The sequence below is a fragment of the Chiroxiphia lanceolata genome, chromosome 5 (genome assembly GCF_009829145.1).
Source record: "Chiroxiphia lanceolata isolate bChiLan1 chromosome 5, bChiLan1.pri, whole genome shotgun sequence".
Taxonomy (NCBI): domain Eukaryota; kingdom Metazoa; phylum Chordata; class Aves; order Passeriformes; family Pipridae; genus Chiroxiphia; species Chiroxiphia lanceolata.
This window is the reverse complement of record NC_045641.1, coordinates 47,543,509-47,557,489: the sequence shown is the minus strand read 5'-3', so window position 1 is coordinate 47,557,489 and position 13,981 is coordinate 47,543,509. Positions and strand designations below refer to the sequence as shown.

The window sequence follows — 13,981 nt, the reverse complement described above, 5'->3', positions numbered from 1 at the left end:
CTAATTATTAGCAACTAGGTCCTGAAAATTATTTGGTCACCTGAAGGTTAGGCAGTGCCTTGATTTTGCAGTGCACAGAGCGGACTCCAAATGGCCAAGTGAGGCCTCCAAGACCATAATAAAAGTAACACTGAGCTGCAACAACTGGTGAGCATCATGATGCTTGACCGTACAGTTCCTATCTCTGGGAGCAGGATGTCTACAATTGAATTAGGCAAACAAGACCCTGAGTAACTTAATAGGAAGAGAAAGGCAATTAAGAAATGGGTTTGCAATGGCAAGCAGAGGAAACCAGTGAGATGCTCCAAAGCAGGAGTTATATCTGAAAGTTTTGCCTCCCTTTGCAGCCCTGCATTAGACACCATTTGTAGGCTGGATTTCCTGTACTGTTTCCTTGATCTTGACATGTAAGTCAGCCCTTTGCATAAGGACATCTGGCTTACTGTTTTCTTCCAAATTACAGCAGAAGCCTGAGCACATAGCTCAGAAGTTAGGATACTTGGTTGAAAGAAAGTCCTGAATTTTTAGCTTTTTCTCTGCTTTTTATATTTGGGAGTCACTGGATGTAAACTTAGAAACATTTCTAGCAATGGCACAAGACTGATTTACCACAGCCAGCTGTCACCGATCTAAAGGATAACATTCCTTTCTGGCTTACTGACTAACCTTCACAGCAACTGAGTTTCAGCAGGACCAATGAATGATTCCTCCTCAATCCCAGAGTATCCTTTCCTATTAGTTGGTTCATAACTTGCTCTTTTTTAAGGAAAATTAATTATGAGAAAGAGAAATAAATCTGATCTCTTATCTTCTGCATGAATACTCTGATAGGTTGGTTGTGCTACAAGAAAGAAAGATTTTGACCCATTTTTAAGAAAGAGCAGCAACCAATTCATGCTGTGCTCCTGTGTTTCTGCCTTGGGCATCCTCTGAGGCTTCCTACCAGATCAAGCTCTGATGACATCTAAGAGAAGGGCCTACTTTCTAGACACCGTCAAAGGACTGATGCGGTTTCCTAGCTGCTCTGTCTGCTCCAAACAGAGAGCTTGAACACCAGGCCACTCAAAGGTAAAGCTGCCAGTGTGAGCAGGATTCAGTTGCAGGCAGGAGGTGAAACAAGCACTTGAAGATGTCAGTCATAACTTTAGGGTGTAAGTGGGTGAAGACTGAAGTATTTTCTTGAGCATGTTTTCCTTGATGCTATTTTAGAGGCCCTTTCTGGGAATACCCTGTTTTTAAGACATGGATTCTGCTCAGAATTTTAGAGTCAAAGTCTTTGGCTCTGCGTTTTGTGTTCTCTGGGGTGATTTGGGTGGAAGAAAGCAATCCCTGCATTTAGGCATTTTAAAAAACATGGCTAGGGTTGATAAAAATATGGGGAAGGAAATCCTTCTGTAAGACATTCTGGGAGGTGAACCGAGTTTTTTCATGTCATGGAATTACAGAATAGTTTGGGTTGGGAGGGATCCTAAAGATCATATAATTCCAACTCCCCTGTCATGGGCAGGTACACTTTCCACTAAACCAGGCTGCCTAAAGCCCCATCCAGAGTGGCCTTGCACACTGTCAAGAGCATTGACATTTCCTTTGAACAACCTGTTCCAGTGCATCACCACCCTCACTGTAAAGAACTGCATCCTCATGTCCGATCTAAACCTGCCCTCTTTCAGTTTAAAGCTATTGGCCCTTGTCCTGCCACTACTTACCCTTGTGAAAAGTCCCTCTCTGTCTTTCTTGTAGGCCCCTTCCAGGTACTGGAAAGCTTCAATAAGGTTTCCCTAGAGCCTTCTCTTCTCCAGGCTGAACAACCCCAAGTCTCTCATCCTACCTTTACAGGAGAGGTGTTTCAGCCCTGTGATCGTCTTCTTGACCCTCCTCTGGACTAGATCCAACAGGACCATGTCTTTCTTATGTTGAGGGCTCCAGAGCTGGATGCAATATTCCAAATGGAATCTCTTGATAGAGGACGAAAGGGGCAGAAAGACCTTCCTTGACCTGCTGGCCACACTTCTTTTCATGCAGCCAAGGATATGGTTGGCTTTCTGGGCTGTGAGCACACATTGCTGGCTTGTGTTGAGCTTCTTGTCAACCAATACCCCCAAGCCCTTCTCCTCAAGGCTACTCTCAAACCATTCTCTACCCAACCAGTATTTGTGCTTGGGATTGCCCTGACCTGTGTTCAGGGCCTTGCACTTGACCTTGTAGAACTTCATGAGGTTCCCATGAGCCCACTTCTCAAACCTGTCAAAGTCTCTCTGGATGGCATTCCATTCCTCTGTGTTGACTGTGTTGTTGGCAAACTTGCTGAGGGTGCACTGAAGCCCATTGTCCATGTTGCTGACGAAGCTGTTAAACAGTGTCAGTCCCAGCACCATCCCCTGAGGAATACCACTCATCACTGGTCTCCACTGGGACATCAAGCTATTGACCACAACTCTTTGAATGCAACCATTCACATAATTCCTTATCCACCAAGTCTGTGTCTCTCCAGTTAGAGACGAGAATATTGTGTGGCTCGGTTTCAAATGCTTTGCACAATCCAGGTAGATTACCTCAATTGTTTTCTGTTATCCCCCAGTGCTGTAACTGCATTGCAGAAGGCCGCCAAATTTGTCAGGCATGATTTGCCCTTAGTGTAGCCATGTTGGCTGTCACCAATCATGACCTTATTTTATTACAAAAGTTATTTTGTTTTTTTATTATCACTCCTAATTTATTACACAACCACCAGTGCTAGCTCCAAGGTTAAACAGAACTGCATGTTACTTGCAGAGAAGGTATTGAGCATTTTTGTTATATCTGAAAATATCATCTTTGCCCCTTCCTGCACTCAGCAGCCTTACGCATTTATCGGAGTAGGGAATATTTTTCTGAGAATTTAGAAGTCTGTTAATTAGCTCACAGTAATATTGATTTTTAAAGTGGGTCCTTTGAGAAATTTAGCATCTAAGCTAAATAGCATTTATAGCAAGTAATCTGAATAATGGTACAATATAGACTCTATGGAATTTTCATTACTCAAATGAAGTGAAATTATCTTCACAATATAAATTCAAGACATTAAGATGTAATTTAGGTAAGTATTCATAATTATTTTAATTGTTATGACTAAATAGGAGACAGAGTTGGGTCAACAACGTTAATAGTTAAGTGGGCCAACTGCAACATCAGAGGTAATTTTTTCAATTGCCACACTATCTGTGCAGCTAATTTGCATGTGACAATTGTGTTGGTTTTAATGAATCGGTGCGACGAGGAAGAGGGGATAAAAATAGCAGAAATTCTTCCTACAAGGATCCTTGTCCCAGCTATCAGTATTGTTTAATTATCACTATAGTCTAGTTAACTATTCCTCCTGTGACTATATGATCATTTGAATGTCAATATTTGAAAAGCTTTTGATAGCATTGGTTACTTCAGGTTCACCTCTGAAAGAGCTGAATGTGAACCAGAGATCTTTAAAACTTAAGTCTTATGAGACTCGGGTCTGTTGGGACTCCCTTTTAAACTGACCCTACTTACATCACCTTCTATTTTTGTGGATAGGTTGCAAATTCATACTGGGAATTGCTATCACCCCACTATTATCTATGAGTGAAATGGCCTTTTTTTGGTTAACATTTCAGTAGTAGTTTATTATTACTTCCTGATGAAATGACACTAACATGGAAAACTTCCTTCCAGTTTTCTCTTTCGTTTTGCGAGTTTTTTAATTGCTAAGAAAGTCAGAAATGTAAAGACTGACAATAGACCAAGGTGAGGATTGAGACTGAGTATCAATATTTTTAAAGCAAATTAATTTTGGAAGAACATTATCAAATTATTATTTTGCAATCTGCATGGTCCTTTCTTCCAAACATATTTTATAATCAATCCCTTTCCCCCAAGACAATATTCCAAGTTTCTGCAAGGGAGTTTTCTAACATAGTCTCGTCAGATTTGTAGATGAAATAATTTCTGCAGTATCTTCAGGAATCTGATAAATCTTTATGACCTGAAAGTACAAGTTAGGCATTTAACTCAATAATCATTCTTACAGATCTTGTTTTCATGTTAACAGTGGCAATTCTAATGAGAGGCAACCTTTTCACTTATACTGAAGCTTACTAAATTCTGGTCGTTTACCAGTTCTTGTTTGGAAATTAAACATGTGACACATTGCCTGAAATTTTTGCACTAATAAGAAGCAGTGCTTGTTACTCAAAGCTGCATTTCTGTGGTCATTTTTTGCAAGTCACTAAGAAATAAACTCTTTTATCTTGTGGAAAAGCTATGCTGTGTTGGAAAAATATAAACCTTTTGGCATATGATTCAGATTATGAAAAAGTCCCGATTATTCAGTGTGTCCTTAACCACACTGTGAGATGTCTCCATCTTTTTCCCAGGCAGTTTAGATGTCAGCTATTTCAAGGAGATACAGTTTGGAAGGATATTAGGTTTAGATGAGTGAGAAATATAGCAATTCAGACTGAGGAGGCTGGTTTAAGTGAGCTATTGAGGATGCGACTCAACTGCCCTTATGGGGGACTTTGACTTGTCAGAAATTAACTGGGAGCATCACGCAGATGGTACAGCCCGGGCCAGAAGATTCCTAAAAACCTGGATGACAACTTTATGGAGCAGGTCCTAAGGGAGCGGACTCAGAAACATGCCCTCTTTGATCTGCTGCTTGTCAACAGAGTGGATCTCATTGGCAAAGTGGAGATTGGTTGACAACTGTCTTGGCCACAGTGACTACAAAGCAATTGAGTTTCAAATCCCTTTTGACAGGAGGAAAAATGCCAGCTCTGGACATGAAGACAGCAGACTTCAGGCTGCTCAGAGAATTAGTATGTAAGGCCTCCTGGGAGATGTTTTTGCAGGTGCTGGTCACTTTTCAAACATCACCTCCTAAGGGCACAGGAGCAGGCAATCCACAAATGTCAGAAGTCAAGCAGGTGAGGCAGAAGGCCAGCTTGGCTGAGCAGGGATCTTCTCTTGAAAATAAGGAAAAAAAGGAAGGTGTATGCCCAGCGGAAGCAAGGTCAAGTGACATGAGAAGAATACAGAGAGGCTGCCTGCTGCTGTAGGGAGAAAATTCATCTGGCCAAAGCTCAACTGGATTTGAAGCTGGCCAGAAATGTGGAGGACAATAGAAAGTTTTTTCAAATACATTAATGGCAATAGGCAGTATTGAAATATCATTGACCTGTTACAGGATGAGGATGGTCACCTCACAAACAGGGATAGGGACAAGGCAGGGGTGTTTTATGCTTTCTTTGCCTCTATCTTCAACACAGATAAGGGGGTCTCAGTGCCCTGAGCTGGAGGACCATGACTACGAGAATGATCAAATCCTATTGACCCTGAACTTGTGTGGGATCTGCTGCTCCAGTTGGATCCCTATAAATCTATGGGGCCTGATGGGATACATCAAAGAATGCTGAAAGAGCTGGGTGATGTAATCACAAAACCACTTTTGAGGATTTTTGAGTGGTCTTGGGAATCCAGAGAGGTCCCAGCTGAGTGGAAGCTCACAAACATTGGCCCAGTTTTCAAGAAGGGCAAGAAGGAAGACTGTGGAAACTCCAGGCCAGTCAGTTCAGTGCCTGGTAAAGTTATGCGGAAGATTATTCTGGGAGGTACTGAAAAACACCTGCAGGACAATGTAGTCATTGGTCACAGCCAATCCATCCAACATCAATTCTGTTCTTTGTCAGATCAATTTCCAGTACATCAGAAGCATAAAATGTTACCAGAAGTTGTTGCCACCTCCAGTAGCACTTGGTATCTCCAGCTGATCTTAGTCTCAATAATGGCTGCAGAGCAAGTGAATTCAACTCAGTCTGGTGAGTAGCAGCTGTTACACAGCTTTAGGTACCAGATTTACTGGTTTTCCTCCTCTAGCTGATAGAGCTGAACACTGAAAGGGCCAGCCTATAGCCAGAAGTCCCCCAAATCTTCTGTTTCTCATGTAACAGTCTTTTAGGGAGAAAGAAAGCTTTAAATGTAAAATCAATTTGTTCTTTTATTTTCAGTCAGTTTTCAGTCCATGTACATGAAGTGATGCATATGCATGTACCTCTCCAGCAAGATCTTTTTTCCCAGAACTTTGCAATGAAAATCTGTGAAACCTCTTTCCAACCTTTATCAGGTTTTCAGTGTATCAGGCAAGGTGAAAAACAATAGTAAGACCAAAAATTATATGCAGATGGTTTGTTCCCCATAGCTCATGTCTTCCAACCTCAGTGGTTGCATTTTCACGTAAGTCTAGAGATATATCTGCTGGCTATTTTAAAGTTTCTGTACCATTTTACTTAGGAGACAGAACCAGACATTAGAATTTTTCGTGATAGTTCTCAAGCACAAAAAATATACAAACAAAGATTTCAAAACATAGGTACAAAAGGAGAGATGAGAAACATACAGTCATACCTGCCACCTAATAAGTTCTTCTAATCACCATATTTTATTATCTTCAAGGACAAATCTTCAAAGTGCTTTCGTTGCTGCAGGAGATAGAATGCATATGGGCTGCTGCTTTTTTTTTTTTCCAAGAATCCTGAAAGTTGATCTGTTTTGATAGTAAATGAAGTTGTCTACAGATTTGTGAAACTTGTGGTTTGATTAGATTTTAGAGGTTCTCTGAGCTGTTTAATGTATTAATATTAAGCTATTTTTAAAAGAGTATTTTTTTAATAAATCTGTCATATTCCTTGTTAAGTTGTTTGCTAAAGATTTCATATACATATATCTGTACTTAAATACATTTGGAATCTTGTATAAAGGACTAATCCAGAATTTTTGGCAAAGTCTCTATTCAGGTGGAAAATGCCAGAGAGATTTTGTGTTGAACAACCCAGATAAATGCCAGTGAAATCTCTATCTCATAACGTACCATTATGTATTTTGTTCTAAGCTTATTTATAGGAACTATCTTAGAATTTGGCAAAATTTCATTAAAATTATGTTGTTTTTCATATGCCTCCAGTCTCCCACATGCAGAGTCATTTTTCCTGCGTTCTTGAACCCAACTGTTCTGTGAAACTACTGCCTTCTTACTCAGGATATTGGCTTCCTGTCTGTGCTTACAGGGAAAAAGATTATGATCTTGAGAGTTGTGCAGAACCACAAATCTGGGGGGTGCAGGGTTTGAGATATACTCTTTCCTACTTGGAACTTCAGAAGCAGGATCTTTCCAACTCATAAGACTGTTATGCATTAATAAGACAGTAATTTCAACAGCTGAAGTGAATGAAATCTGAATCTGTCCTAGAATAAGCAGTTTTGATATATTCTTATGACTTTAATTCTGAGACATTTTCCTTCTAACTTTTTCTATAGACTTAGGAAACTACAATATCACAAAGTCTCATGTTTTCTGTAGAAAAACATAATAAGCCTAACAGAGATTGCTGTCCCATACTTCCTGTTATAAGAACCTGTTTTGTATGTAAGCATATTGAAGTTAAATCTCTGGACTCAAATTCTCTAGATGTCTACTAGGATTTTTTTTTTTTTTTGGCAAGTTTCAGCTACTGTAGCTCAACTATTTTTAAGGATGAAATAATGTGAAAAGACAGTCTTGCATTCATATTAATTTTAATTACATTTACCATGTCATCTCTACAAAGTTAATTGAGATTACATTTGGCCCAGTTTATAATAGATGGAAGCTAAGAGCAGGGAGAGAATTTCTCCTCTTTTTTCTAATCTGCTGCGAAAGGAAGTTAATATTCCTTCACTCTCAATGTAGGAGCCTATAGAAGGAGACTGGAAGAGCACAAGAGGAGTAGTCAGGTAAAAAGATAATCAGGGACTAGGATTAAGGGGAGAATGGGAGCAGATACAAGGGAGACAGGACTGTTGGGGACTTACTGTTTCTTTCTCTTCACAGGTATTTCTGCAGACCAAACAGCAGCTTTCTAATACTATGAGTTTATTCCTCTGTGTTAACCAATGGTGGATTATACTGAGTATCTACATTTTCCTGTTTGCTTTTGTGGAAAGATGAAAAGTTAGTTTAGTTCCATGGCAGGCAACAATAAAGTCAGTTTTACAGGAGGGATGAGTATCTGCTACTGTTGACACTTAATGTTGACACAGCAAAAGCTCCAAAACCTGAGCACATGAAAAGACCAAGTTGTTGCCCTATTGAACTAGAAACAAGGAGGCAACATGAATTCCAGGCTTTCCTGAGTTTTAAATACTTGATTTTGTAACCTTGACATAGCTTTAAAAAATACATTAAATTATATAGAAGGAAAAAAATAGCAAATAATTAATAAAGTAATGCTTTTTTTGCTAGGCAGCAGCTATGTGCAAATTGACAGGATTTTTCCTGTGCCTGCTAGTTTAATTGAGTTTTAAACATTTCAGTATTTGAAGCTGGATGCCAAGGTTACTGACACCAGTAAACAGTGATGAGTACACCATGATTGTGTGTAAACATCATGCAATGATGAAAGGTGAAATCTGAAAAACAGTGAAGTGAAATGAAATTAAAGCTGCAAGCAAAATAGCTGCATTTATTAAAATGAATGAAAATGTGTAGCCTTTGTTTTGGACTGGATTCTCAGTTTCCTTAAATCCATTTATGCTAGCTATTTCCAGTATCTGGAGAATCTAGCCCAAAATGGAAGGCTTTTTTCGTGAGTTCTTTCTCTAAGTTTACAGCCTCCTTTAGGTTATTTAAAAGAGAAAGGCAGAAAGGGGAAATTATATTTTGTATGTGTTTACTAGGGAGATGAAGGGGATATTAACCCCACCTCATCACTATCACTATTTGCACAGTCTGTGCTGCATGCACTCTCATCGTGTGATCTGCTTAAACCAGCATGGTTGCACAGCTTCTCCCTTTAGAGCAGGTCTCTGCCTGCCCTGTTCTGAATGCTGTATGAAGATTCTTTCAGGGTATGATCTGCAGACTCCTAGTCTTAAATCATACCACTTACTGTGAAATATAATTTTAAATATAGTAGCTTTGCAAGGTTTCCATGACTGCCTTAAAAAGACATCTCCCAGATTTTTCAGGGTACTCTGCGGAGCTGCACTTGAGAGTCCTCAGAAGTACCCCTGTAAACTAATCAGTCCATCTGAAAAGGGTGAAGATTTAGCAGCTGAACAGGGTGAAGTATTGCATATTCCAGTGTGCTTTTTGAAAGAAATTCATGCTGCTTTGGGACAGGAGATTTGATATTCAGAAAGAATTTATATCCTTTATTAGAGCCCTGACTCAGCAAAGTATTTAAGCATGTTCTGTTATGCCCCTATTAGCTTTTCATTTTGCTGCTTCTTAAGAGCTGTAGTGAGTCAGAAGCAGCAAGCCAAATGGAAAGGGAGAGATGTTTTCATGGATTTGCTCACATAAAACCTGTTTCATGATGAATTAAATTAGTATGAATAATAAGAATTTTTACTTCTAGCAAATTAATGTCATGAGACTCCAACAGGGCTAAGAGATCACTACAGATCATCTGATTTTTGCAGGTTTCATTTTCAACTCTAATAGTTAGAAAATTTTTAAAAATAAAACATATATTAAAAAAAAAAACCCTGAGTTTTTATCTGAAATGAAGGGGTCAGAAAAGGAGTCCAATATTGCTAGCCTACTTTAAATTATTCTGATCTGATCCCTGGCTGGAATTCCCCTTTTGGGCTACTGCTTTGCCTCCTGTGATTCCAAATGGTAACTGTGTAAGTGTATCTTAACCTTCAAATGCTGAACTTACTCTAGGTGATGTCAGACTCCTTGAATGTAGGAATTGTATTATCCTATTTCTGTAACTCTAGGTCCTCTCCTACTGCTAGCAATTCGTAAGAAATGCTTGAATTATGTAGGCTTATTTTATGAACTTTTGTGAGCAATTATTTAGTGTATTATTTGAACAGATGGTCTTTTTCAGCTATTTGCATGTTAGGAATTATTTGACCTGCCCACAAGCAGGGAGATAAGAGCAGTGACAAGTAGTTAGGATTGTACTGGTACAGTTAAATTTAGGGGGATGGGGACTGTATGGGGTCTGTTGATACCACTCACTTTCTTCATCATTTTATTAACAAGGAACTAAATAATTTTATTCACATCCACTCTGTTCATCTTATTCTGTTTTAAATTTTTTTCAATCTAGAGAAAAATGAACATCATGTATAGCTGAGTGAGGTAGGAGGTGAATTGAAAAATTGAGAGCTTCTGAATATTTCTGTAGTCATGTCCTTGGTGCTAGTCAAATGAAAGAAGGTTCACATCTGGTATTTGGCTTGAGTGAGAGCTACAATTTCTCCACTGGCAGTGCTGCCAGCAGTATAGTAATTGTCCATGGGTTCAAGCGCTTTCCACCATATTTTGTCATCGTGAAAGTGAATGCAATCATCGGTAATTTATTATTCTTGTCAGATGCTATAAATTAAGCAAAGTATTATCTTTTAAATGCAACAGAAGGGCTTGTTTCAGGCTATTGAAGGCATCTGTTATTTTTTAATTTTTATTACTCTACTTTTTTCCAATTTTTAGGGAAGCAACGTGATGGAGGACCAGGATCTCTTGGAAATAGGAATCCTTAATTCTGGGCACAGACAGAGAATACTCCAAGCAATCCAGCTTCTCCCAAAGGTATAGTTTCTGTTATTATCCAGATGAGGGAACTAACTTAACATTATTTAAAACATTTTTTTGAATGGAAATAAACATAACTCTTTACTGGTTTTGTAGACGTGTTTTTTGCATATGCAACCATGGCATAAAATAATGTCATTACATTGGACTCCCTTTATATAGATATAGTTGACAAAGCAAAGGAAAGTAAAATCTGTAATTTGAAGTGATACCGTTTCAGCTTTATTTTAATAATTTTTGGTTTTACAGCCTGTTGATAGACTGTCATTACGTATGTGTAAATAAGGCTGTTCATAAATCCTAGACTGTTTGTCTCTTACATAGCAGTTGCCCTGGAAATATTTTTCCCTTCATATAAGTATTCTTAAAAATGTTGGATGAAAAATTGTTATCCTAATACCTGCCTTTTATGTTAGATGCAGAGATTTCCTTCAGGTTTCATATTTGATTTGTTGCAATGTATATGAATTTTGCTTCTCAGCTGTGGACAGAGTAACTTGCAATCATTTTTCTGATCATTTTTTGTGCTAGCCAATTTAAACTGTAGATTTTAAAATCGACAGTAGAAAGAGATTGCTCTTATATTCTGCTTACCAGAATATATCAGCGGAGGCTTCTACTACCATTCCAAACAAGGGAGACAGTGGACCTAGCATAAAATACCATTATTTTAATTAGGAAAGCTCTATAAGGAGAATGAATGAGGAGGAGCAGACACCAGTAAGGCTCAGAAGGCTGCATTCGTACAAAATGCTGGGACCAGACTAAAAACAACTCTGAAGTGCATTGAGCATTCTGGTAGCAGCATGTGTAAAATAACTGAGATAAAGATTAGTCCACTTGCAGCTTCATATGGCTGGAGAATGAGAAGAGTTATTAAAGGACTTTTGAGTCTAGAGCATGAAGCTGATGTTGCTGGAAGAGGCTTTTTGATGCATCAAGGCTTACTGGATGGATGACTTGTAAAAGAGAACAAGGGTTTCTTTTGTATGGTAAAATCAGAAGTTGCTAAACAATATCTTTATCTGAAGGTGCTAGTCAATCCATACATATTACAATCTGAGTCTAGGCACTGAAACACAAAAAATCATTAAAGATAATAATTTTCCACATACAATATTAGACAAATGAGATAAAGGGTACAATTAATAGAGTATATAAAAGTAGCACTGGATGAATTACAATTGACATTAAAGATTTAACTGTGAATTTTTTAATTTTTCAGCAATGATATCATTCAAACAAAATTTTTGTAATCTTAATCCAAGCTCGTAGGTGATGATATACTTAATCCGTTTTTCATACTTCTTAGAGAGATCAACTTTCATATATTCCTGTTTACATTTTTCAAAATTAATAAATAGATTATTAATACGTCAACATCTTCATGCTGTCTGCACTCGATGGCTGGTGTTTATGAAAATATTGTTAATATTGTCTGGTTTTGGAGATTTCACTAATGCTGAGACCAGATTTTGTTATAAAACTACAACCGAGGTATTTTTAAAGTTTTTTTAATGTGAGAAAGGACATAATCAAGATCTAGAGGTACTCTTGAAACCAGTTTAGAACAAGATGGTTATGCAGTTACTTGGAAGAATTCTGGATGACTTGAAGCATGGGCTGAATATGGTGAGGTAGTTTTTGGCATCTTCCCTGTTGAGCTAAAATACCCCAGTCCTTAAGAACCATGTTTTTAACATGTCTTTGATGCGAAGTTGTTACACCAAAACAAAGGCAGTCAAAAGCTGAAACTGTGCGTCGCATTTCTTCACTTAAATGACTCAGGAATGTAAAAGAGCTTACATAGTAAAAATACGTACTTTCGTGTACAAAAGTGAGTTCTTTTGAAGGCACAACTGTCAGAATAGTTATTGTAAAGTAAGACATGCAGGTATCCCCAGAAATACCAAGGCAGTGGAAAGAATTCAGAAAGTTTATTTAGAAGTCCAGAAACTTACAAAATACCTGACAGTGCAGTTTATGCACTGGGAGAAAAAGGCGAGTTACCACCCTCTTAAGGCCTCTTCATCCTCTGTGTTTCTCCCCTGCCTTTCCAAGGCCTCTGTACATGTCTGTTAGGGCTATTTCTCTCTGGCATAGGAGAGAGAGAGATAACACAGCTCTCTCTGCCACCCCCTCTGGGCTGTAGAAGGCAAAAAAAGCATCTAACCCTCTCAAGAAGGCACTTTGCAAGCTTCATAAGTGTAATCAACTATGTCTAGCTTTCCTCTTACAAATTATTCTGAGAGGAAGCTATCCCTACAGTTATGGAGCCCAAAAGTTGGGATCATGGGTAGTTTTATCTAATGTAACTCACCCTTGCTGTATTCACAACAGCTTGTTAAAGACATAAAACACTTCCACGTCCTGCAGTGAACCGTGGAACGTTTCTGTATATTTATTTATTTGTTGTTAAGTTCAGCTCTGTCATCATGCATTCAAAATCGTATATACCATCTAAATACTTTAAGACCTCAAATGATAATTGGTGTCACACTAATTTGAATCCCATTAGATAAAAATTCTTTTAGTTTGTTTGTTTTGAACATTTACCTCTTTTCTGTTCCTCATTTAATTTAAAACTTGATGACTCCTTGTTTTTTACTACTTAATAACTATGCTGATGATGTTATTTTGGTTTTACTATTAATGTTTCTTGTCTTCAGATACTTTGTAGCTCAGATTGTGATGTGGAAGTTAAATGCTTTAAAAAACATCTATGGAACAACACTTCCTTAAAGCCATATACTCAGGCAGCATTGAATAAGCTTAGAGGGTAAAAATCAAGCAACAAATCTATTTTTAAAGCTCTTTTTGTTAGTCTGATCAATATTCAACTGTACAGCCCGGAAATGCAACAGGCATTTAGTAGCTGGAAGGAAAGGCTGTCTTTTTTACTCATAATTGCTGCCTTTCTAAAGAGTAATGAACTTCTATATGTCAAATACCAGTATCCTGATTAGAAACCATGCTCCAGAGCTTGAAGTAGTTTTAAATAGGGAAAAAACACCCACATATTTGTCTGAATATAGATAATTAATCATTGTAATTTCTTATGCACTATTTAACTGGTATAAAAAGATATGTTTACCTGGATTTCTCAAAATATTTTCCCATGAAGATTCTGTATTTGGGGAAAACATTTCATAAGAGGGTAAACTGATATGTTCACCAATAGGTAGATAGAGTTGAAATCTTTCAGTTAGAATTCTTCTTTTCGAAATATCCTTTATTTTTGTTGGATTAGAGCTTGTAGCCCAAATTCTTATCTTGTACCAATATAATTTAGGTTATTCAAGTTTCACATTAATATTAACTGGAGCACTTCATGGCTTATTATTATTAGATAAGGTTAAGACAGTCCATTAGAAATATAATTTGTAA

At 37.9% G+C, this 13,981-nt stretch overlaps 1 protein-coding gene across 1 annotated transcript in view; it reads left to right on the top strand.

Moving 5' to 3' along the window:
- ANKS1B (ankyrin repeat and sterile alpha motif domain containing 1B) overlaps window positions 1-13,981 on the top strand; it is a 418,757-nt gene that overhangs the window by 245,472 nt on the left and 159,304 nt on the right. Inside the window, 1 exon segment of the mRNA XM_032689488.1 lies at window positions 10,493-10,591. Coding sequence (XP_032545379.1) covers window positions 10,493-10,591 — 99 coding nt within the window.